Below are 26,494 nucleotides of genomic sequence, written 5' to 3'. Positions count from 1 at the left end.
CTCTTTCCCCGAGTTGCTACTAATTTGTGTTTCCGTGGGTGTGCGGCGCGAGAACAGAGACGCGCAGTTAACCCATTGTGAAGTTAGCCGTCATCATTAAGATTCTGTAGATAACAGGCGTGCGGATTTCGACTGCTCAGCATTATGGGATCCCAGACATCAAAGGAGGCTTTTCATTTTACTGTGTCTGCGGCATGGTGAAGGTGGGGGGGAGGAGGAAAAAAAACAGAGAGAGAAAACAGGTAAAGAGCTGACGGGGAGAAGAGAGAGGAGCGTGTATACTGTATATGCCGGAGTCAGGTGACACCATGCTCTTTAACGTGTTTGCTCCCGACTGCATAGTTAATTGGCATCCGCTCTGATTAAGTGGCACGACACTTAATAACACCTGCAGGTTTCTTCACGTTGGAGATTAAATCCATTTCTCACTGTGACCATTAAAGTACAAGTATGTATAAATTCAAATCAATTCACTTTGGCCTCCACTTATCACTATTGTCAGCATATGCACTCACGGGCCACTTAGGTACTCCTGGCATGCCTGATAAAGTGTGTTTATATAGACTTTATTACATCACTTTATTAGGTATAGCAGGTATGCCTAAAAAAGTGTCCAGTGGGTGTACTTTCCTGCAGTTCTTTTTCATATTTAATCAGCATTAAGGTGCTGCCAATAATATCAGTCTTTGTGCAAATCGTGTAATAATATTCCCACTTCTTTTACAATTTCAACAATGAAGTTCCTCTTAATTCCGATTACTTTCTCTTTCAGCATGGTGCCATTATGCTTGTGCCATTACATCCGAGTGAGCCGTTCTTCGCTGAGAGCGTTGAACGTACGAGAGCAAGAAATATGCTGTTCTCCAGTATTGTGCTGGATTACAGAATCAAGGTCGACTCACAAGACACAGAGCGGCATTATCCCTTAATCCTGTGTTTTGGTTTCAAATAGCCTTTTTACACCTAATCTTCACAAGTAAAATGACAAACATGAATACTGAGGTAGGTATTTAAACGTGCATTACCTGCAATGTTAAGGTCAAAGGCTTATGCTGTCTTAAAGTGGCTCTGTATTTGGTGAAAGAACAGACAATCGTGTTATTTTGTTGCAACTGTATTACAGAAGACTTGGGAGTCTTGTGATGAAATTCCCTCTGGCGGTTTCAGATGGATAAGTCTGGGAACTTTTCATCCAAACTATGACTCATAACTTGTTTGTTTTGCTGGGGGCTTTGCAGACTCTGTAATGTTTTCAATGAAGATGACTGCCCCCCCTCTAACTTTTACCTCTCATCAAGTGTACTTTGGCCGTGCTGTTCTCAGGGGCTCGGAGGACAAAGTCCACTGAGTCGGGAGATAATGTGAGGCAACTGCTTCCGCTAAGGCAGCCCTCCCCCTTGACCGAGCTGGTCTTTGCATGTCCGTCCGGCTCAGCTGTGGCAGAGCTGGAGGAAACTTAAAGGTGCTGTGAAAGACTAAAAGTGGGCCAGCCGTTTCTGCCTCCAGTTGACCTACCTTGTTCAGAGGGTCCAGGTACAGACTGATGACAGGACTTCTCCTCACGGACCACATTACTAATGTGTGAGGGTGCAAGAGGAGCACATCCGGTGATGAATCACTCCCTTGCACCCATGGCATCCTCATAAGTCAAGAGTAAAAGTGTTGGGAGAGCGCTCAGTAAAGAGATCCTTCGTCCCATCTACCACAGAGAAACTCCATCCAGACCTGGAGGAGGAGGAGGAGGGGGGCAAGGCTAAGTGGTGCACATCAGATAGCCTGAAGATGTCCCTCAATCTTGAGAAAAACACTGAACCCGCTGTGGGTCTTTTTTCTTTCTTTTGTTCATGAAGCTCAGATAACTTAGGAAAAGTTACTTTCATGCTTGAACAAAGTTAATAAATGATCGTGTTGATCGGGAACGCCACAGCGGACCACATGCCTCACCTGGAGTCACGGAGAGAATGTTAAATATGTGTTAGTTTAGGCTAAAACTGTTTTCTTCTGAGGGTTCCTGCACAGAGCAGTGGCAGAAAAAGACACCGCCTCATTAGTCACGTCGCCTTTTTCAGGTGTTAGAATAATTGTGCAACTGCTCAGCGCAAAAGCAGAGAAAACTTTCTTTTTCTTTCCACAACAACTTCTTTGAGGTAAATCTGCTTGTTTCCCCGTTGTAATCTTTGTCTTCCAGCCGTAAACCAGAAGGTTAAACTATTTTAGTATACATGCAAAGCCCTCCCCCCCCCCCCCCCCCCAACCAGATGAGGGGCTACACCGGTAATGTTGGGGGAGTTTGTAAGTCTGATGCTGGGTCATACATCACACGCACCAGGGGGTCTCCCCGGTATGCTCCTCAATAATGAAGTTCATTCGTTAACTTCTCCCTCAAAGGCCAAGTTCCCCTGCTGCCCTTTTGCAACTCCTACCAGAGTCAGCCCACTAGCTAAAAAAAAAAAGACACATCATCATGCTTTTCTCTCCGACAGGCTCGTCGGGTGCCTTTGCAGAGCATGAAGAATAAGCAGGTCCATTACCAATCCCTCATGCCTGGTTATAGCCGTAATTATCACAGGGAAAATGACCTGCTCTGTTTGGTTTGGTGTGGAGGAGCTGCGGCTTCCTAATCACCTCCTTCGCTCCTATCGTCCTCGTGGTTTGGAGATGGAGCTGGTTTTGGGGGAGTCTTGCCAGTTCATTAGAATTCACAGGGTTCCACCTCCCTGCCTAGCCAAGCTAAGCCTCTCACACAGGCTGCCATGCCTGCGATAATCTCCTCTCCTCGTTCCCGTTCGCTCCTTCTTCTCTCTATCCGCCTATCCCTTTCCTTTCTGTCCCCAAGGGCAGTCTCGCACAAAAGACATGCAATTCAATTCATTGTTAAATCTGATTTCTATTGATCTATTGAAAAATAGTTCAATGGTATAGATGATGCTACTCCTGCACTGCCAGGGAGCGCTCTTCACCACTGCCTTTAAATCTGGTGAGCCACATAAATAAAGCGGCCTGTTCCAGCCACTCCGACGACAGGCTGTGTTCAGTAACTTTGTGTATGAGATGCAGATCTTTCTCAACACAACATCCGGTTCCAGTGGGCTGGTTATAAACCCTTTTTTTTTGTCACTGTTGAGGCGCTCAGAAACTGGAAGAAATGGCCTGGCTTATGGCCCTCTCTATAATCGCTACGGCCGCACCACCGTAGTCTGGAACCCCCGTCGTTTCGATGGTTTACACCACGAAATGATGGTTTACTGGCACGCCGAGCAGAGCAAACACACAGCACGTAGCTCGGCGAGCTTGTGGCGAATACTCGTGCAGCCTGTAGACGGATCCCTGCACAGAGGACAGGACGGAGGGAGAGTGATGTGTGCATGTGTGAACTCCCTCAACTCCATAGGACAACTTTGCTTTAATATCTCACACCGAGCCCTTGTTTTGCTCTTCCCCGTACGACTCTGTGAGCCAGTACTTATTTTATATAATGTGTCGCCATCTCGCTCATCTAGCCTGGAGGAGACGTTCAGACTCGCCTTTAACGATGGGAAGTCTGGTTACCATGACTTTGACTTTTTCCTTCATGTTCTTCTTGACAAAAACAAGATGATTCAATCGAATTGTAAATAAGCGTTTCTACATTTGCTCAAAAAAAATATTTAAATTAATCTCTAAAAATATCCGTAGCAGTAAAACAAAAGGCTATAGCCTTGTCAACCAGTCACCATGAGCACTGTGTTGTTGATTATGATTACATGACAGTTGACAGATGTGCGCCTCACCTGTGTAGGAATGATACGCTTTCATACCTCTTCCTTTTGACCCTACATTTCTATAAATATTTTTGTTTTTGTGTACGTGCCTGCAGTGACAGCGACAGGCGTGTTGATCTGGTCTTGGGGCTCCTGCGCATATAAAGGATGAAGGGCAGTGTTTACAGCCGTTACTCTTTAGTCATCCGATCTGTGCATGGCTACGAAAATGTTAAAGATGTTATGCCGACTCACTTCCACTACATCTGTTTGAGACACATGCTGCCTTTCCGTAAAAATTCATTAGTCATCATAAGTAAACAGCGTTTCTCGTGGCTACAAATACAGCACAATGCTGGCACAGCTCGAGCATGCAAAATCTCTTTAAACTCGCACTCCTTTTTATTTAAACTAGTCTTTAAATGCAACCCTCAGCAGTCCCCTGGACATAACCCAGTAGTGTCCTCTATTTTCACTGAAATAGAAATTTCCTTTGTTGTCTGTGTGATTTATTGAAGTCTTCTCACATGTGGAAGCCCCCAGGAAATTGCCTGAAATGGCCCTAAATTGGTTTATGATTGTGTGGTGCGGGCTGGTGCTGTTATGGTTCTGATATTATGCCCTCCACTCCTTGGTATCTATATTAAATTGATATGTATTGTTTTCATGGAGCGCCCGTTGGAGCTTGTTAATTCCGCCGCCGCCGCTTCAGGCTGGTGGCGCGAGTCCAAACGCCCAGGTGGCTCTGTGGTGGAATACAGACCTCACTTCACTGAGATACCTTAGAACTGGATTGGGACACAAAATGAGCAAGTCTGAAAGTGTTTATCTTGTAGGGTCAAAGGCCACCTGCTGCAAAATGATGAAGAGCACAGGTCTGCCGTTGCGGCCCGGAGTTTGCAGAAGCTGATGTGGATCAGCTGCACGGCGATCCTCTGCGTTCGAGTGGCTGCTGACAGACTGCTAATGAGGCCATTATCAGGTCTCATCCTCTCCTCCCCTCCAGGGACACCAGTGGATGTTCAGCACCACATCTCTATTGGATTTCATTCCACAGGGCTTGTTTACATTAAATGCATTTGTTTGAATTAAACCACCAGGAGTGTGACGCGCGTGACTCCCCAATTTACAAAGACAGAAACTGAATTTGCTGCGTTTCGGCTCGTCTTCTGCACCCAAGTTGTGTTGGCTGATGCACTTAGATTTCACTATTACAGATTTCCGTTGCCCACTAAAGCATATCAATACATTTTTGGTCAAAATAATTCTTTTGATCGCTTCCCGTCGCCGCATTTATACTCATAGACACATCTGACCATTGGTCCCTTTAGTGCCTTAATCAATGCGCCAATTAACATGCGTCAGCTGCATATTGGCATGCTGTCACTGGTAATGTGGTGCATTCCAGGAAGAGCTACAGAGGCAGCTTTGCCTTAAACATTAGTCTGTAGGGAGGCTGGAGAGATTTTAAATACAATTATACACCCTTGGAGGTACTGTGTACTGGCATGTAGTACAGCTGAAAGGACAGAGCTACCCAGCATCCGTCTAAAACATTAAAAAGAAAGGATAACACCTCTTAACAAGTGCTTCTTCTTGTTGTCTTATTAGAGTTAGTCCTCCAGACGTGTGTTTGTTTGCCACCCCCGTGTATCTAACCCCTCTGTTGGAAGCCGTGCTGCGATGAGCCCTGTCTGCAGCCAGTCTTTCAGGGTACAACCACAGATAACGGCAGTTGAGCGCGTCTCTGTGTGGGCCTGGGCCTTGACTCATTTGGTGAACTTTGAAGCGTGCGTGGGGAGGCGCTGGCCTCGACATGAGACGACTCCGCCGTCTCTTACGTCTCACTGTTTCGTACAGTTCACCTACTGACGCCTGTCTTAGTTTTGGTTTCTTCCCAGACACCTGATTCTATCAGCTGCTTAATGATATTTTTCTTCCACTGTTGCATTGTTGATACAGCCTGAGCTGATGTGTTTAGGGACTCCAAGCGATCGTGGAGGCCCTAATGAAACATTGTCATCAGAAGATTTATGTTCCCGAGTCCTAATTTCCATTTTACGTGTGGGACGAAGCAGGCTAACTTTATTTAATCATTAGAACACAATGGAAGACAGAAAATGAATATATTTATATTTAAAGTTTGACTCAATGATGTAAAATCAAAAGGTCTGTTAAAATTGCTATTAATTTGCGACACAATTGGAAAGTTTTAGTTGTCTTTCATTGTAATTGACAGTCTTGAAATAGTTATGGGGATATGTGGATGTTTACATCCATCAAGACTCAAACTTTCACCATGAAGTTGTTTCTTATTAGAAAATCTTCCCACTAAATTTTGTATCTTTTTGCTGCTCTCAGAACTTCTGATTATCTTTTAACACCATAAACAAAGGTTATCTGGGTCTTTATTTTCTATATGGATGCATCATTTGTACATTTCAACATATTTTTTTGGTTTTTAATAGTGTTGATGAGTGTGCACAGTGTCAGTGTCTGCCTTTGGTTTGTGTGTGGGATGTTATGCCATTTTTGTCAAATAGTTTTAGTGTCTTACTGACCTCCTCTCATAAATAAAGTGCTACATCAAGAGCCTACACTTTGAGTAAATTAAATCATTTTTCAATGACAGTCATAATTCTGGGGCAAATGTGGAGCACTGGAATAGTTATTAAAATCAGGCGACTGCAGAAAATTTGAAACGAGCCTCCAAAATTCAAATATCCACATTTTTACGGTGTTAAAAAAAATAAATAATTTTCTATGGTTTAATTTTTCATTTTTAAATATCGCAGGGTCCAAAACCAAAGCTGTGTGATGTTTCTCTTGAAACAAGATGATATGAGCACCAGCTTATTCGTGGAAATGCCAAATGGTTATTGGCCAAGGCTGGATTGCACTAAAACCAGAATATTGTATCAGAGCGAGGCAGCTGGTTAGGAGTCAGAACAGATTATCATATGAGAGAGGATGAATGAGGAGAGGGGGAGGACAGAGCGGGAGAGACTGGAATGGTAAGCAGGGGGCGAGAGTGAGGGGCGCAGGAGGAGGAGGAGACAGAAAGGTGATGGCAAGAAACTCATCGCCTGGTCGCTGTGGGGCGGAGGGGATCATCCACACTGTTCCATCACTATCTCCTCTTCCTCACCTGTCAGGAAGAGCGTGCATGAGAGAGGGGTGTGTAGATCCTCTGAGAGGTCAGAGGAAGATGCTGAGGCTCCACTCATCTTCTCTCTGCGATGAGCCCACTGCTGCTCGCAGACATCTGGCCTCACACTGATCACTCATATCCACAGACAGGGAGGAGGAGCACTTCTATCTTTGAGCCACAGGGGAAAAAAAAAAAAAAGAAAAAAAATCACACATCCTCTTATCCATTTTCTCTGCTCTTATTTTCCCATCATCTCCCTCTGTTGTTTCCTCATCTCCTCGTGCCCTTTAATTCATCCCCATCTAACCTTTCCCCCCCTACTTACATCCTTTGATACTGCATTGTTTTTTAAACTCAAAACAGTGCAGAGCTGCAGAAAAAAGACAATGTGGGTGGAGAAAAAAAAAAAAAAAACCCAACAACAACAAAAACGACGCCGTCTGCTGAAGACTCTGCTCCTGACTTTATCCTTGCACTAAAAAAAAAAAAAAAAGATAAGCCGCGGAAGATAGTTGTGTGTTTGCTGTGTCTAGCGAGCCGGCGTTCGCACCAGACTGCAATCAGCGGGAAGAGGGCCAGCTTCCCCGCCTGAGCTCTCAGCGCCCCTACTGGCTGCACGCTGTGCCAATCAAAGGCCGGTGGGTGGGGAGCAGTCAGACATGAGCACTGATGTCACAGTCACATGGATTCTGGTGTGGTCATGCTCGGAGGCTGAGAGACAGAGCTGTGCTGGCCAGCTGCTGCTGAGACAGCAGAGCAGTGCAGGGCTTTGCGCGGGTGCTAGTTCTTCTCTTATGGACTCGAAGCTCAATGATGTATTTTGTGATTTCAGCTATGAAAGGTAAGAGAGTGGAAGATTTGAGGATGTATTTCTGTTTCTCTCTTCTTTTTTTTTTTTTTTTTTTTCCAGTGCATGCTGATTCTGCTTTCCAGAGTAACAAGTAGGGAAGTGAGTGAGGCTCCGCTATTCATAGCCTGCCAACTCTTTGCATTTCATTTGCAAGGCATGAGCGTGACAGAGAGGAGGGAGAGGGAGACAGTACAGTAACACACGGGGTCCGAGCCTAGTGAACGTTTCCACGCGTTGGAATCATTGTATCTATTCATTTTAATTTAAATGCATAGTTCGGATCTTTTAAAATATACGTAAAATTCATATTTTGGTATGTTCAGTTGGTGTACTCTTTATGTCTGACAAGAATACTTGCTTGAAAGCAGAAGTTTTTGGGGGTTTTTTGTCCTTTTTTTTTTGTTTTTGTTGTTTTTTGAGGGGGGCGGGACGTTTTGTTTGTGCATGTGAGGCGCTTTTTATTTTTTATTCCACATTGCTCTTAATCCAGTCGTTTTTCCACTCCCGAGGACAAGTGTGTGCAGTGCGTGTGTGTGTTTGTGGCAGTGGTGCTGAACTTGGGTCGCAGACTGGAGGGGCGAGACAAGCCTGCGATTCTCTAAAGGCTGATTTATAGTCCCGCGTTACACCAACGCAGAGCCTACGCCGTAGGTTACGCGGCGACGCACACCCTACGCCGTACCCTACGGCGTAGGGTGTGCGTCAATTTAACGCGGAACCATAATTTAGGCTTAAGTTGATACCGCTGCACGTGTGCGTGTTGTGTTCCACTGACCTATTTAGTATTTTTTTTGAAGGGGGGTTGGGTGGGGGGTACACATGTGTGGCCACGGGAGCAGGATGGGTCCTCCCCGTCGCTCTGATGTTGATCTAGTAGCCTAATCCCACGCTCTCCAGACACCCCCAGTCATCCACACGTGCACGCACGCAGACAGAAGAAAGTGCGGTCAGATCCACGCTACTGTACAACACGCACTCCTCTCATGCATGCATGAAATCTCATTTTTCCGCACTTGTGAATGCGTGTTTTTTTTTTTTTTTTTCCCCTCTTGCACATTTAGAGACGTAGGCAGTCATCGTAACATATGTGTCCACGTTTGCGCGCTAGACACAATCAAAATCAGCCAGGCAGATGTGTATTACAGGGGAACAAAAACAAAATACATTTATAATAGCCTAATAATAATGCGATTGGACGTGCGCTTCTTTTCTTCTTCTCTCTCCACCTGTCTAAAAATAAACGTTTGCTTTCTATAGTGATTATGGTGGTTTCAAAACCCTGTCAATTCAACTGCTGTTGTAAGCAAAGAAACTTAAAAGGTGATAGCAATAACCGTTTTAAAAATGGGATTTAATTTTTTTTTTTTTTTGTACATTATTTTGACACGTTGGAGCTGTTTATAAATAGACATAATTGTGTAAGACATGGCAACACGGGGCATTTTCCTCTTTCTTCCCTTTTGTATTGATGACAGCATGGGAGAATTAATTTATGAAGTGAGCCTGACATTCATTTGTGATAAGCATGGCCAGAGAAATGGAGAAGGAGCGAATCTTTTCAGGGAAGCATATTAAAAAAGGCCGTTTGACCTAGCGTCCTTTTTTTATATGCAATTCATAGCTGGGAGCTTTATTAAATCATATATTTAGGTGAAACTGTCTAGAATTTTTATGAGTCGTTTAGCAGCATTGCATATGAGCACGTACAACTCTTCACACACTGTGGGAGGATGTCATTTACACTTCAGGAGTTAATGTGACTTGAATCGATTTGTAAGGAAAGTGGATCCATCTTTTTTTTCATTCTTCAGTATTTGGTATCAGCAGTAGCAGTTTCAGTTATCCCGCAGGTCTGTTTACCAGTTTTTACATCTCCTTTTCTCACACCAGCACTTTCAGTTTGACAGGTGTTGCTGGTGTCTTGACAGGATATTTGTGGCATTGTCAGAAATGAAATTAAAAAGTGAGCAAGCAGTGTAATATGAAACTAATTTAAATGAGAGAAGCAATTTCTCCCAGAAAGTGGTTGGATGAACTGCACGACTCCCTGCTCTGACACAGACTCACGTGTGATGTTAACTTTGTTAGCCGTTCATACTGTATGAGCCAGTTCTACTGGCTTTTTTTTTCCATTCTTTATACTTCAAAATAATGCTAAATAGTAAATGGCTTTCTGTGCTTCTGTGGCTTTGTCTTTAGCCAGCACCGTCGTCTCCCACCTCTGCCTCTCGATTCAGCCTCTCTACCACGCCACTGCCTCTCAAGTACCTAATTACCTGTAATGGAAACATCCCTCTCATTAACCCATGCAAATTAGCCAGCCTACTCAGCACAATTAAGATGAAAATTTCAATTACATCATTAAAGAAAGTTGTTTGATGTGAGGCTAGAAAAGGTAAAAAGTGTCCCTCTTCCAGAATACATATAATTAATTAACCCTTGAAAAAGGCAAAGAGGCAACAAAATTGTTAAAAGCCAGGCCCGGTTAACCACTACAGCGCATGCAGATGGCACATGGATGTGGGATTTAGCACGAGTGTGCACTAGGCTGTGAAAAATGTTCCGGGGGGCCCTGGAGAAGGTGAAGCCAAATATCTTGTGATAGGCGCTTTAAGGCTATGTTAACAAGGCTGTAAATATTTGCTGTAGATTTGGCATTATTTGTCTCCTTCGATCAGAGGCCGATTGAAGTGTTCACTTCCCAGCGCTGCAGGCTCTCACACATTAAAGCAGAGGTTATAAGACTGGCTATTATCCAGTTGGGGACTGAGGACTTACCGAGCCAAAGGGACGAGCTGCCACAGGTTAAGTTGAAGGCAAATATAGCACAAGTCACCGGTAAGGGCTTAGGATAAGAGGCTCACTTTATATTTCGAGCTTAATAACATCCCTCATAATAATTGTATTATTTATACGGATTTATGAAAAAAAAAAAAAAGAACTCGTACATTTTCCACATCACTTTCCACATCATTAAAAACGTAATGTTTGATGGAAGGCGATCCAAAACCACCACACAGAGGGTGCTCGCTTTCGTCCTTTATGTTGCCTCCTAGCCGGCTGAGGAAGTGCAACGGTGTTCCCACAAGTTATTAAGGAGTGCGAGGAGTGCGAGGTGTGCCAGTCTGCGTGGTGCACATTGAGACAAACACCCTGGCTGCCTGGCTGTGTGAAGAGGGGCTGGTTAATGAGATATTGACTGCCCATTGAGAGCATGGATTTTTGATTTGGCTCCATAGAAGTTGGGAAGGGAGGAGGGCACACTCTGGAGAGGAGAGAACCCCAATGATGAACACTTATGCCTGAAATTAAGAACATTTATTATCTTTTTTCCCTTTTTTTAATATTTGTTACAACTACCAACAAAAAATATTGAAAGCTGAATTCACTGTGTGTAAGAGAGGGTGCAGGTAACAGTAGAGAGAACTTTATCGGGCAGAATTCCCCGTCAGTCATCTTGTCTTGTCAGTCATGCCATGTGATTTTGACAGATTAGCCCCACCACAGGCAAGGTTAAACGACTCTCCTGCTCCGTGGCCAATCAAGCAGCAGGGACCGACAAACAGCGGAGGCTGAGCTTTCGTTAACAGCGAAATATTCACACCAAGTTCACTCTGGGTTCTCTGTTTAGCTCCCCAGTCAGGTAAAACACCTAGCCGCGCTTGGTGCTTCTAACTTGAGGGTAATTTCCTACTTTACTTTCACTTGGTATCACGGGAGTCGCTTATAGATCTTTTGAAGTGTCTCCCCGTCATGCAGCATTTAACTGCTGCTACAATACTTCCTCTGTCAGCAGTGGAGAGATAGTCATATAGTCCGTTTCTGCCTTGCTTTTTTTCTTTCTCTCTGCAGCTTCCTCTGCTAAAAATGTATATATGATAGTTTCACCCAACCCAACCCTCCCACCCCTGTTCAGAGACCACGTTTTGTACTATTCTGGCAATTTCTTTGTTTAAAATATTTAAAATACTAACATTCACCTCTTCTCCCTAGATCGGGTTTATTCTGCCTGCCGCATCAATAAAATAAAAGATTCCAGTAGATGATTTAATAAGAACAAAAATTGACATTTCTTGAGCTTCAGATGCCTTTTTTATTTCTCTTTTTTTTTATATGTTTCTAAGCCACTTGTGGTTTAGAAGTTAACAGTGATTTAGGAGAGTGAGGGGCAAAGTTTTACTCCGCTGTACTTTCATTCTGAGCGTGTTACGTACCATCGGCTTTCTCCCTTTGTGGGCCTCTGGAGGGCTGTCCATTGGCTTTTTGAAGTTGCATCAAAGAGGAAATAGGGGGAAAAAAGGCATTATTGATTTTGCGTTTTGTCAGACTCAAACACCAAGGACAGAAAAAAAAAACACATAAGGAGTTTGGTGTTTGCTGTGGAGCAGTTCCATCTCTTGTGAGTGAGCCAGAGGGAGAAGGGGGAAAGACCGAAAGAGAGAGAGAGAGAGAAGGTGAAGAGGAACACCAGACAGCACAACAGCACTAATGCATCCCTCCCTAGAGTCGTATGCTCGCCTCTTTCACTTCCATCATTTCTACTCCCTTCCCTGTTCTTAATGGGAGAGTAAATAAAGCCTATTACTGCACGAGAGACAAACCTCTGTCTCTCCCCACCCTGTCGGGTAGTTTTTCCTCCTCCTCCATCAGGCCGGTGACTCCCGAGGTCTGACAGCGTTCTACAGTTGACCTGCTTTTCTATGAACACCAGGCTGCACTCTTCTCAGTTGTAATCAGATCTCTCTGCTAGGCAAGCATGCTGGCAGCAGGCAAGAAGAGGAGTATTGTTTGTGTGGTTTATCATCACCCTGATCCTCCTTCTGCGTCAGCTCGGCAGTGGTGAGACAAGAGAGACGTGCTTTTCTAGTGTTAATGTGACCTGTGGGGGGGGTTGAAAAGGAGCTCTCGGTAATAGCTGCTGATAAGAGTTTGTCACTGTTGTGCCTTTCTCATCACTTGCACCGAGGACACGATGTGGTTTTTGTATAAGCATGTTCTCTAAAGCTTTTTGGAATAGATAATCTGGGTTGCTTATGTGACAGTTTGTGAAATCTGTGGTTTGACAAAATCCTCTTAATATTGTCAAAATTGCAGCAAAAGTACGCCGTGGAGTCAGGGAATGAGGAAAAGGTCGGAGGTCGCAGCGTTCTCAGACACGCTCCTCTCGGCTTCGTGGGGAGAGCTGCTGTGGCATCCTGGGACCTGTAGTTGGTGCAGAAAGGATGAAAAATGAGAGGGGCTTGGAATTTTGATGAGATGGGGGAGCAAGGCCGCCTTATAACAAAGGTCGTCACAACATGGGCTCTGCCACTAGATTACAAAAGGGAGAGAGGTGCGTAAGGCGTTTGATTGCATGTCCCAGCAGAGGCCATTAGGGGCTCTTGCTGTAAAACGCCATTATTTACACACATCTGATCTGGTATCTGCACTAATGAACGGAGCTTGAATCCTCCAGAGCACTAGAGGGTGCTCTTCGAGAGAGACGCATGAGATGGAAATGTGCACCCCAGAGCTTTGATGTTGCGACTCTTTACTAAAGTCACTGCAAGCGCCAGAATGTAAGACGGCACATTTGAATTTCCAACTCTGAAGAAAAGTTAAAAGCGTGAGGCGCACCTCTTCAGCAGCTATGACGCATGAAAGGAATTTATCACTCCAGATAAAGTGCAACAGCCTTGCTAGAACAATCTGCTTAAGATTGATTTTTATGCACATTAATTTATTTGAAATAAAAGAAATGCTGCTTTGGTGCTAATTACAAAGATGAAAGGAGGAAGAATGTGCAAGGCAATGAACTTTGTTTAAAGACACAGCACATAGCTTATTCAAGGACATGGCACATTAATGAAATCCTACTCCATTTATAGACTCATAATGCTTGTTTTGAAATTAAAGCTGTATTTACACAGACAAAAACAACAAGCTCTGTTTGCATGTCTTCTTGCTAACAATCCTAATTCAGCAAGTCGGGCATCAAAGCCGCCTGCACTCTGCCTGCTGTAGACAATGAGTGTGTGCATGCTTCTCTGTTGGAGCAGTGGGGTTAACTGGCTGTGGAGAGATCCTTGACCCATCTGAGATTAGCCCACCGCGCCCTACAGCAACGTGGAATAACTGATTGCTGATTATGAGTTTACTCCCCGTCCTGCTGAGCTTTCATGCACCCTGCGTGTCAGGAACCATCCCTCCCCAACACAACTGATTAAGGAGATGGAGATGATGCTACAGCTCTCTGACATCGCTGAAAGACTCCGAGAGAGCCTGGCAGTCTGGAGTGCAGCTGGCAATCACCCACCACTGACTCTTTTGGAGGGTTTCTGGATTGTTTTGTTGTTTTTCAAGTGGGTTTTCTGGCATATTGTTGTCTTTGTTCCCCTGGGCTTCTTGTTTCTGGATGAGAGCTTTCCGAGTGCTGAGCACAGGTTCTTGTCAATATGGCGGCTCTGTTCGAACTGGTACAGCTTCCACAACGGGCAATGTCAGCAAAGCCCCTCGCTCAGGGTGATCAGCTTCTCACAGGAACCAAATTTGGGCAAAAGAAGGATTTTTGTCCCTAATGTTAAAAGCACTCTTTGCTCCCTTTTTTTAGAGCCACCCTGATCCCGATAAACCGGACAAAAGCTTCCAAGATAAATAAGAAAAAGGTGTCTTAATCTATGCTTTTGAAGGGTTTATTTACAGTTTAGTGGGCTTCTGCTATCTAACAAAAAACACAATGACTTCTTCATTTTCACACAAGAATCTATTACTTGGTTACAAATGAACATTAAGCTCTAAACTGTGAGTTTCTTCTTCAGTGGTCTGAGGGTAGATGGAGCCGTTCCTCGTCATATTGTCTTTATAACTATAGGCTTTAATGTGAGACTTGAGGAAACGGGAGATAGATTTGCTCAGACAGAGCATTTCTAATTAAAGCTGTGAATGTCCTGCTCTCAAACACGACATCCACAGTCTCACTCTAATGTTATCTTATTATATGCAATATTTCTTTTACTCCATTGAAAGTCCAGTCAGTTTATTAACTGCTGTGTAATTAAGGCTGAAGCACTTTGTGAACATCAACTACACTCTTACTGCTTACGCAGGAGTTAAGAGTGGAAGTAGATGCCAAGTGTTGCAAATCTAATGCACTTGTCTGTCTGGAGCATCCGAGTGGTATGTTAACACAATGCCAGGGAGGAAAGACACCAGCAATGATCTCACAGAAGCAATCGTTGCCAACCACCAATCTGGGAAGTCTTTTTTAGGGCCAATTCCAGACACGTTAAAGTACATGATTCTACAGTAACAATGATTATACCCAAGTAGACAATTCTAGCAGACATGCACCAGGATCACAACTATCTCCATCTCTACAGGCCTCAGTATGTTTAATGTCAAAGTTCACAACAGTGCAAAAAAGAGTTATGGTGTGAAAGATGTTTTCTCTAAAAACAACATGGCAACACAGTGTACGTGAGCAAACCACCGGATTTTCTGAACAATGTCCTTTGGACACCTGAGACCAAAGTTGAGATGTTTGTCATCATTGCATACTGCTGTGTTTGTGCTGAAAACCAAGTGCTTATAATGTATCTGTACAAACGCCTTATAGTTCATGTTGGTGGAGGGGCTCATGAGTTGGGCTTGTTTTGCAGCAGCTTCAAGTCATAAGGTTGGCCGTGGATTCACCTGTACGCAAATGTATTCTAGAGACAAAGCTCACCTGCCTAACAGCTAAAGTTCGGCTGAATTTGGATTTTACATGCAGGAGTATAATTAAGCGCAATCTACAACATGCTGAAAAAGAAAAGCATCAAAATGTTTGACCCAAAGTCCAAAGCTGAGAACAACTGAAATGCTGCGGTGGCTCTCTAAAGGAGCCTTGCACAAACAAATGCCCCACAAACATCAATGAAACAAGGGAAAATTGTAGAGAGGCGTTGAAGATTCTTTCACAGTGTTGCAACAGATGGATAACGTAATACGAGAAACAATTAATTCAGATCATTGTTGCTAAAGGCGTATTTTAACTGGCTATTGAATTATGGGGTTCAGTGGTGCTGCTTTTTACATGCCGCTTCAAAATGTTATATCAGCATTTGTTAATTGCAAAGAAAGATGATTCACATCTTACCCTTTTTTAGGGTTGAGAAAGATATAAAGATGTAGAACATACAAAAGATGCAAAGCCTTACGTAGAATATTTAAGGTGTATTTTGCAACTCTAAGCCCCTGTACATTAATTAAGCTCTTATTTTCCATCCATCCATCCATTTTCTATACCCGTCTCCATCCTTTACAGGGTCACGGGGTCTGCTGGAGTCTATCCCAGCTCATTACAGGCGAGAGGCAGGGGAACACCCTGGACAGGTTGCCAGTCTGTCGCAGGCACTCTTAATTTCCAAAACATGTATTCATCATTATCATTAGGGCCCGAGCACTTACAGTGCAAAGGCCCTATTGTATCTGTAGGAATTGTTCTCGTTTTTATTTTTATTTTCCTTGCTTTTCTTCCGACGAAATGAGGGCCTTTTTGCCCCCCTAAACGTACCCCAAAAGTCACCAAATTTTGCACGCAAGCCAGGCCTGGCGAAAAATTGGATTTGTAATGGTTTGCATTAATGGGCGTGGCCTAATGGCTCAACAGCGCCCCCTTGAAAACTTCGTGCCTCAAGCCCCACAATACGATTTGACGTACATGCATGAAAATCGGTACACACCTGTATCATGTCACAACTTAAAGAAAAGTCTCTTGGCGCCATGGCCGAAACCGAACAGGAAGTCGGCCATTTTGAATTAATCGTGTAATTTTGACGCAATTTATGCCATTTCTTCGGCAGTTAATGCGGCCCGAACCGTAACGTGCACCCAGGTGTGTTATACATCAAAATGTGCGTCTCGATCCTGCGACGATGGCCATTACTGTTCTCAAAAGTCAAAAGTGTTACCGTGGCGACGATAGATGCCAAAAAGCGCACCCCCCCTTCATCTGATTAGACTTTTGAATGGTTTAACATAAAGACTCGTGGGTGGTGTCATCGGACTCGGTTTTGACTCCTTCACCTTAATTGGTGCAAATTAGCCCCGCCCCTTCTTCTGATTGGTCCATATTTGATAGTTCCTATTTTCTGCCATAACTTTTGAATGGTTTGACATAAAGAGTCGCGGGTGGTGTCATCCGCTGAATGTCCAGGCCTGAAGAATCTACATGCAAGTCATACAAGCGCTTCCACTGCAGCACGCCTGAATATGCACAAGGGTGCGAGGGCCCGTTCATCGCTGCTTGCAGCTTTAATTATTGTTGTTGTTTTTATCTGCCATGAGGATGAACGTAGTTAAAGAATTAAAGCAGGAATGATGAGAGAGAGTAAATTTTCCCAACTGAAATTGATCAGAGATCAAGTACAGCACATCTGACATACCTTGCCCGCTGAAGTGGGTAAAAAATGTTGTTGTTGTTTTTTAATCTTTTGACACATGATTACTTGGGCCTTTGTGCTTTTGATCTCTACATGCCCCCCACCCCCCACCCGATGGGGGATTATTATAATTTATACATAAGGGATTTTGTGTTATTTTTTTTTTCCTCTGGTCTCAGCAAACTTGAGTAAACATGGTAAACAGTAGATTAACATTGTATTATTTTATTTACAAATTCTCATTAGCAAGTCTGAAGGTAATTAATCAGAGGCCATGGCAGATAACTAGATAGACACTGTTCAAATAATTTATTCCTTTTTACTCATAGTGAGTGTGAGAACAAGTTTCTGATCAATTTCTCCCTTAGATGTTGCTCTTTGAAGACATTCGGTGTCTTGTGAGAGTACCATCACACTATTTAGTCTCTGGAAACTGTGGGCTGCAGACCTTGCAAATGCTGTAAAAATGTTGCAGGGCACCACTTTCTGAATCCCTCTCAGAGCTCACAATTCTCCATAAATAAAGGAGCTGTGTAGCCTCGGTTAAACCACCAGTAGTGCAGGAAGCTAACAACTACTACTTCAGGTAAGTTCACTATTGATGTTCACAGGACCTAGCTGTGATAGTTTGCTTTTCTTTCCCTTACATATTCATGAATATTTTGCTTTTGCCCCTTATCATCTTTCATGGCAATAAATGTTTTTACCAAGACTGCCAACAGTGGCTGAATAGAGCTAAAAGTGTACATAGTGGGTATCAGTCAAATTACAAACTGCTTGACTTCCTATGATTACATAGGTATGAAATCAGAATAACATGAAGCTCTAAAAGCTGTTTTGCATTCAGCAGACCCCATCCAGCGCCAGAACCAGCAGCCAACCACTATCAGTGTTGATTCTGCAGGCTGCAGCCAGTTCTCAGGCTAATATTGCTCTTTCTAAATAAACTGCATAAGGTTTTCAGAAATATCAGGTAGACTTTATTTTCTGTGTACAGTACACAAACGGTCAGCAAAAACACCAGAATGTTGTGATTTTAAACAGGTGGACGTAACGGTAGTGATTTAGTAAAAAATGAGTACTTTATTCCTCTTCTGTTCTGCAAACTGAAATAATGTCAGCTGGCCGTTTAGCCAGCTGACTTTGCATCTAGCCTGTAGTAGCTTTTTTATTTCAACAACACTAGCCATCAAACTGTCACAGCTTGTTGCAAATGTTTTGATCATAAAAAATGTCATTTTGAATTCTGCAAACATTGTTGGATTCTGCTCCCACTGATGAGAAGTCTGCAGTTCACTGCCAGTCAGCAGTGGAGGTGAAGGTGTAGTGGAAGTCGAACATGCAACATTCTGAGTAATTCTGTGTTTTATGTTTTTGATGCGCCATGAAAAAAACAGCTCATCCTGATTAAAGTTGTTTTACGGACAGTTTTGGTGGTTTTTAGAATCAGTGGGTGGAAATTATTACATTTATTTTTATTGAGCAGTTCCTTTGAAAGAAGTGCAGCCGAGTCACAACAGAACAACAAGTGTGTCATAAAAGGTCTGAGTGCCAGCCGACATCATCCCTTCAGGTAGTAAAACGGCAAAGCAAACCTTTTCTGTTTACATTAAACATTAACATTTACAATTGTGACTTTAGTGAGAAGTTAAGTTGTTAAAATGTAGAATCAAAAGGTCTTAGAAACTGTTGGTGAGGGTGCATCAGTCCCTCTCTCTTGGTCCAATGTTTCTTTAAACCCCCTGATTGTGCGCACCCCTGCTGCAAAGAGAACCGAGTGTTATCTTGCATTTTTTTAAGGTCATTACCGGTGGAAGTTCATCACATAGATTTGATGTTGCAACAGTGTACCGCTTTAACAAACACAATAGTTTCTAGTGATGAAGGGTTTATTTTAAGACTACAGGAGAGGCTTTCTGCAGATTAATTCCTCTGTGTGGTTCCATTGTGGGAGAAACAAATTGGGCTTTATGGAATTACTGTGTTTGCTTTATAAATCTCAGATCTATTCCTGAAACATATGATTGTGGTTAATGTGATTGGATGCCTCTATGTTGTCTTGGCGTGGGGGGGTGGAAGTAAACCTTCCCAAATGGATATATGTAGAACTGGAAGTGCAGGAACGATGGCTTGGTGTATTCATCACTGAACCAGGTGTGTTGTCCAAATGCTGTGTGGATGTGCAGGGTTGCCTGTGTGCTTTAGTGCTGGGAGGCTATTTGCTGAAGGTCATTTGGGATCATGGCGTGCCATTAATAATTCCTGAAAGCATCCAACATCTCCATCTGTTCTGGAACATCCATCGCTCCACTTCAAAGACAAAGGCAGCATCTGCAGGTTAGCATTAAATCTGCCTCCAGGCTAAGATGTTGGAGGTGGGATTCTTAGTTGAGAGCATGTCTCTGGCCATCAGCTCTTGCTTCTCATATGTTAGCCAATTAATTTTTGTTTGTTTCTGCAGTTTGAACACTTGAGTACATAAAGGCTCAAACGATGTATTTTCGGTGTGATTTTTGTATTGCGATTGGAGTGTGTGTTTTTCATGGTTTCACAAGTGTAATCGACTAATTCTCAAAGGGTGCTGGCCTCACTATGGGATGCAATTACCACCGCCCATCACATCTAGCCAGCTGGTTCTACAGTGTTACCCGAGAAATTGTGAAAGCAGATTTTTTTTTAATCGCAAGCATTGTGTGTGTGAGTGAGTGAGTCTGTGCAGCTCTTAGAGTAACAGGTATTAACCCGTGCATTTGCCAGCCGGTGCAAAGAAATCTAAGTAGGTCTCAATGACAGGTCCACTTCAGGTACGTGGGAGTCCTGCGGGGAGTAAATGGATGTTATTGCAGCGGTGCTGCTGCCCGGGCCTGGTGGGCACAGTGGGCGAGGAGGCAAGTGTCTGGCTGAGTGAAAGATGGCAATGTGTATGGAAAGAGTGTGCACACAGCTGAGGCTGTGACGGAGAAACAGTGAGAGTCCTGCTCCCGCTGCTGCATCTCTCCCTGCCAATGATAGATCTCCACTTTGGTTTGGTTTATAACATAAGGACAGCCCTCATAAATGAGTCGGGGCAGCTATTTTCCACCATTTTTCATTAAGATGGACATGACTGTGAGGGATGTGTTTGGAAATAGATAAGATATGCTTGATAGAAATACAAAAGCACAGCTTACAGTTGTGCCTCCTTCACCCATCACATGTTGTTTGCTGATAAAGCACCTGTGTCCAGAGTAACTCCGCCGTCTTGCAGCCCTGGGCTCCTGTAATGTACTGTAGGACTGACCGACGAGTCCACTCAAATCAGCATCAGCTCCAAACTGCTTAGCCTGGCTAATTTTGAATTTCACATCTCTGCTGACTCATAACCCTGTCAGGACCTTTCTTCTTTATCATGTCTATGCCTTCGGTAGAACCTCATCACAGGCAATAGAAATTAGTTATCTCAATTAGAAACTTAGACGCAATTTTAAATCTTTTTTTTTTTTTGTCAAATACATACTTTTGGAGTGATGTTGATGTCTGATTAGGATCATACTTCGGAGCCTGGGTCGTCTTTTTAAAGCAGTTATATTAGCTTTATTTATTCATAGCATTTCAGCAGAAGTTAATAGCTTTGTCAGAGCAGGCAGGAGAGATGGCAGCAAATGATTCTGTCTGATGAGATGCTCGGAGCAGTCAGGTAGGAGCAAGAACGGCAGCGCGCCGGCCGCTGCACTGGACAGCAGCTCAAATCAGCATCGGGGAAAAAAGGGGCACTGATTGAGTTCTGTACGTCCACAGGAAGAGCGTTTTTAGTTCAAGGTTATCTGGACAAATCAGACTCCTGTTTCCATTCACCCCCTGCTCAACCATCAGCCATATCTTCCTGGGAAAACCAGCAAATTAGCAATTCTGATGTCTGCAAGCAGGTCTAGCGAGGGAAAGCCTGTGAATCCTAATGCCGTGATTAAACTTTCATATGCGTCCGGTGGAACTGCTGCATATACAAAATAAAGCAATCTCTTTTTTATTTTTCAGTACTTTTAACTAAGCCTCGCAAAGGGTAAACATAAACCCATCATCAGGCTTAAATTGGCTGGACTGATCACTCAAACCAAAGTCAAGTCTTTGCAGCTCTTTTAGTAATTACACATTCACACACTGAGCATGAAATTGTATTTAAAAAGGCACAATTGTCATCTGCATCTTAACAATGGCTTGACTTTATCTCTGCACCTGTAACGTGCACAATGGCCAGTCCTCAACTTTGAAAATACACAGCAAATTAGCATTTTTTTTAATGCTAATATTTGAGGGATGCTGAATGCCCGAGCCTTGTCTCACTACCTTGGTTGGATGCTGTGAATGAATCTGGAAGGATGTGAGGGACAAGAACCCAAACAGCAAGCCAGGCCTGGTTGTGGCCATTATGTAAGATGGTCTTATCAGGCTCTGCCTCCTGGTGAGCCCCAGCCCAGCTCCCCCCAGCTCCCCCCAGCTCCCCCAGCTCCCCCCTTCCCAATACTCCCAAAACATGGGCCTTCATTAGCAGGGCTAAATATCCCGTTCTCTGCAATCTCTATCATTTCTTGCCTTGAGGCAATCCGATAATTACCTGTTCTCACCCCCCTCTCCCTTCTGGCCAGCAGGGAAGTGTTCTGACTTACATTAGTTTGCATGAAATATTATCAGAATATTGCACATTTCTCCATTCTGCAGCCTCTGACACGGGAAATGGGGAGTCGCATGAGCGATGATTGACATGTGTCTGTCTTTCATGTTCCTTGGAGAATAGCTGCTTTGTTCTGAAGCTACAGCAAGAATTTTGATGGAAGAAGGAACGGCGTAATGTGCATAAAGGCTTTGTTGCTTTGTTTAACCTGTCTGCCATTATTTTCTATTCTGCTGTGCTTCTTTATTACCTGCAGTGTAGGTGTAAAAAAAAAAAAAAAAAAAAAACAGATTTTCTGAATTGAAGCTCATATGCAACTGTTCCCCACTGAAAAATGATCTGTTTTCTAGCAGAATAGGATCTCTCTCTTTGAGAATGTGCAGTGTTTTTTTTGGGAAAGAGACAAGTGTATAATGCCTGGAAGGAGGAAGGCATCTTTGTTCATTATGGTCGGGGTTATGGTCAAAAGGCCAGGAATTCCATGCAGCTCCGCATATTCTGTCTCATATCATTCATTCCTCTAAGTAATAATGTCCAGCAGTCTTGGACTGGGGGAGGGATGAGCTCTCCTGCTAGAGGCAAGTTCAACTAAGCTCTGCAGTTAGGAGACATCATACAGGATATATCTTATAAGCACAGAGCTGTGTCTGATCCTCATATGATGCAATGGCGTCCATGTTTGTCTGTCGTAACTGCATGCTATGAAATCACAAATTGCTGAAAATAATGCTGTCTGAAGAAAGCACCGTCATGCATGGCATTTGTCAAAATGCATCTCTGCTTTGTCATCGCGAAACCATGAACAGGAGAGGATTGATTTTAGCCAATTTAAAGAATGTCCTTAAATGCCATTCATGAATGCATATTGAAATTTAAAAGGAAGTTGAACTGAGCACAGGATCCTCCCAACGCCGAGTTGTTGTTGTTGATGCATGAGTTTAAGCCTGTTCAGTGTCTCTCCTTGCATTGCTGTGGGAAGTGGTGATGATTCCGGACTTTGCGACGGTCAGTTTAATCTCCGATGAAGGCTCGTCCCCAGCGCCGCTCAGCCCTCTGATAGCGGCGCAGTCATAAACAGCGCCATCAGAGGGATTGCAGCGTGAGCAGTGCAAATGGCAAAGAGAACCCTGGGGACTGAGCCATCATGGTCTAATTCAGATATATTGAAGCTTGAAAAAGACAGACTATTAGAGTATATGAGAAAATTCTTCTACTCTGCCGTAGCAGCTTACTGCACCACTAAATCACAGCATACCTTCAGACTCACGTTTCCCTTTTCCAAATAAACATTTCCTACATTAGTCATTGTACGAGTTGCCTTCCTACTGTAGGCTGTCAGGTGGTCGGCACGTCTTTTTATGATTCTCTGAGCCGAAACTAAAATACCATCAGGGCTTTTTCATTCTTTACAGCTGCTTTTAAAATTAAAGCACAAATTGACCATAAAATTTGTGCTTCTAAATTCAGTCATGGCATGTTATTGCACATGCTTCTTTTAGTTTAACAACATTACCATACAGATCAGGACAATTTCATGTCTAACGTCTTGTGCAGGATGGAAACGGGTGCTCAAATGATTCTGTGAAACTGATTACTGGTTTCTCTGTGTTCTGACACATCCTGTGCTCATGCAGCATGTGCGACAGCTGGTTAGTAATTAGAATAATCTTCTCCCTGGTAGTGATTTAGCTTTCATGACTGCAGCTTACCTCAAATTGAAAATAAATTTATAGATAAATGCAATAGCTGTTCCAACAAATTATATCGCTGTAACTCAAAGGAGCCAAGCTGTTTATTTTGGTAGTAAAAGAGCAATCAGAGTAAACAAACAAAGCACTGTATGAGTGCTGTCAGATTAATAATGATGCTACCCAGCGGTGATGATACATAGGAATGATTATTTTTCAGCACCCTCTACCCCACATCATTATGGTAATTATAGATATTTTATTATTATCCTGTAGTCATTACAGATTATCAAGATAATTGAAGTTTTTTCCAGGATTGCCAAGTTCACCGCACTCCCATTAGACGAGGAGTTACTCTGCAAGAGAGGCCCACATTTCACCCTCCATAGTAAACTGAACCAGCGCAGACTCTTCACCCTGTCTTTAAGTGTGTCCGATACAGTACATGTGTGTTCAAGCACATAAGTATGCGCAAAAAAAATGAACAGCTGACACTGTCAACACGCAGCCACACATGTAATACATTGTTTTTCTCCTAGTGTCTCTTCTGGTGTATCTGGGCAAATCCCACAGTGATGTGGTGGGGAATCTGTCATGGAGAAAGCATAAGCCTTTCATATGCATAGTGGAGATAAGAGGCAGCCATTTTATCGGGCGGGCTGTCGCTCCAGCATGCTCGTGTGTTATGTGTCCCCGGGAGTGCCTCCAGAAACATGTCCCTTTAATGACACGGCCCGAGCTTGCCAAGAGGACGCCCAGTTTGTTCCGAGCTCGAACCTGACAATTATGCCAATTACACGAGACAGCAGTGTTGACAAACACGCTAGGAGAATTGCCGCGGTTGATTGGTAGCTGTGCTGCAAAGCCCCCTGCTGCGATCTCGCCTGTAATTTAACTAGCACGGAGGAGACTTGCAGAAGCTTCTCTAGAAAAATTCCCCAAGCCATGTGCTGTTTTTTGTAATACAATGATGCGTGCACCAAACGCACAAGCAGAAATAAATCAAATTAATCAAGAAGGCAAAAGCGATGGCTATTATTGCTCCGGCTAGTTTTCCTGACGGGTATTGTTGTAGCCTTTTTGAAGATGAGATCCCAAATACTGACCCGGCGGGCCCTGAAGTGCAAAGGCTGCCGGCTTCTGAGTGTGTAACGTCGAACTTCCTATGATCTAAAGCTGCAGATAGTGCCGGTATGAAAGCATAGTTGCCTCTCACTTGCTACAGCATGATGTGTGAGCTCTTGGTTAGAATGCATAAAAGCTTTTTCAGCAGGTTTTTTGAGCAAGAACAGCATTGTACTGCATCAGCCTATTTGCAAAAAAATCTGTTTTGATAAGCATGAATGTTTAGGCAGGAAAAAAAAGAGATGAGCCCCATTTTATTTCGGAGCACATTAACTTATTAATCGCTTCCAAGCAGCGCACGTGATTTTCTTCTTCTGTTCTGTGTCAAAATGATAATGATTACGAAGTTGTCATTTCTCATCAAATGATGCAACTCTTCAGGGAAAATTAGCTTAATAGTATGAATTGTTTTAGATCCCAAATATCTATAATTTTCTCTTTTACTGTTTACTCTTTACTCATACTGTGATGCATCTTCTATGTTATACAGCTGAAAGGTTTAGCGCAGAGGTGAGCAGTCGGTCACTTGAGCACGTGCGTGTTCATGCAATCACAGGTCTGCCAGCAGCTGGGGCCGTGCCATGCCTGTACTTCAATTTCCTCTAAAGCTGAAATCACACCTGATCAATGCGACGCATCAATCCCTGCACTTGCTCGTCTTTCTTTTGCACCAGCTCAGTGACACAAAAGCAAGAAGGCGATTACCTGTCCTGGCACGGTCGCACTGAGGCGAGCAGAGCTCAGTCCCCAAATGCCCTCTTTCACTTCTCTTACATAACACCCTTTTAAGCTGAAGTTGGCAAACACCAGAGGTCAGCTGGTTATTGGGACAGTGGACCTATTTACAGTAGGGGAAATTAGAGGACCAAAAGAGGGGAACGATTCCTCCTGCCACTCGTTGTGATTAAAAATGAAGACTAATTAGTGTGTAGTTGCATCACAGAGGGTGTTTTGAAACCAGAGCCTTAAAAACTGACTCTTATTTTCTGTCTGCATTTCATGCCGCCAAGACCCAGCGCTTTATTAAATTCTTGAGATGTTTCAGTGCCTTGAAGACATTATGTTTCCTGTTACTTTATCTTGTTATAGCAGTGCTACCAGCGCCGCTTGTTAGGAATGTGTCATAACAGTGAAACTGTTGTGATCCACGCCGGTGTTTGATGAACCCGGGGAGGCCATTAGAGTCCACAGAGCGCATCAGCCACGCCGGTGACATTAACATGCAGTCCACTATCAGCTCTTTGATTAAGAATAGTTTCCTGGTGATGTTACGTAACTGCTTAGCTCAACAGTGCAGCAGTTTCGCTGTTAGCAGAAAGGAAAAAGACCCATTGTAGGCCGAATGCAAGAAAATGCCCAAATGAAAGCTCAGGAAATTTAGCACCATGTTCTTTTCCAACACCGTGACTGACCCTTTTCTAAATGCACACAAAATGTGAGAGCAGTTAAGAAGTGTTTCACAGTTGTACGTGTCGCAGTGTTGGCGAGAAATATAAGGCGCCACATTTTCCAACTAATAACCACAAAAACAACCATCACTAGCTGAAGTTTCGGAGCTGCTGTCGAGACGTCATAGATATCGACAATGCACGTGAAATCCAAATTAGGACTGCTGTTGGATGTATCCATCTTAATTCAGGCAGCTCATCTCAAACCCTTCCTTTGGTTTCGATAAAAGAGAAAAGCATTGTCAATCAGGTGAACTAATGGGAACGTGCATTTGTAATTCCCTCAAAGGGAATGGCAAATTGAAAAGAGTTTTGCAACCTTTTAACACACTCACACACACCAGCGCTGACAGTCAAGCTCCATTATCTGACAGCTCGGAGAGGTTAAAAATAACTGTGCTTGCAGCAAATTAGACGTATCATTTGGCTTCTAAGTGAGAGAT

At 43.5% G+C, this 26,494-nt stretch overlaps 1 protein-coding gene across 3 annotated transcripts in view; it reads left to right on the top strand.

The window, feature by feature from the left end:
- roraa (RAR-related orphan receptor A, paralog a) overlaps positions 1-26,494 on the top strand; it is a 209,677-nt gene that overhangs the window by 153,836 nt on the left and 29,347 nt on the right. Inside the window, exon 1 of one of the 3 annotated variants that reach the window (XM_061721830.1) lies at positions 7,596-7,732. The exons of the other annotated variants lie outside the window; for them this stretch is intronic. Coding sequence (XP_061577814.1) covers positions 7,702-7,732 — 31 coding nt within the window. The 5' untranslated portion in view covers positions 7,596-7,701. Of the gene's footprint in view, positions 1-7,595; positions 7,733-26,494 lie in introns of those variants that run through there. 3 annotated transcript variants of the gene reach the window in all.

This window comes from Cololabis saira, chromosome 5 (genome assembly GCF_033807715.1).
Source record: "Cololabis saira isolate AMF1-May2022 chromosome 5, fColSai1.1, whole genome shotgun sequence".
Taxonomy (NCBI): Eukaryota; Metazoa; Chordata; class Actinopteri; order Beloniformes; family Belonidae; genus Cololabis; species Cololabis saira.
The sequence above is the reverse complement of the archived record's forward strand: the minus strand, read 5'-3'. Positions and strand labels throughout refer to the sequence as shown.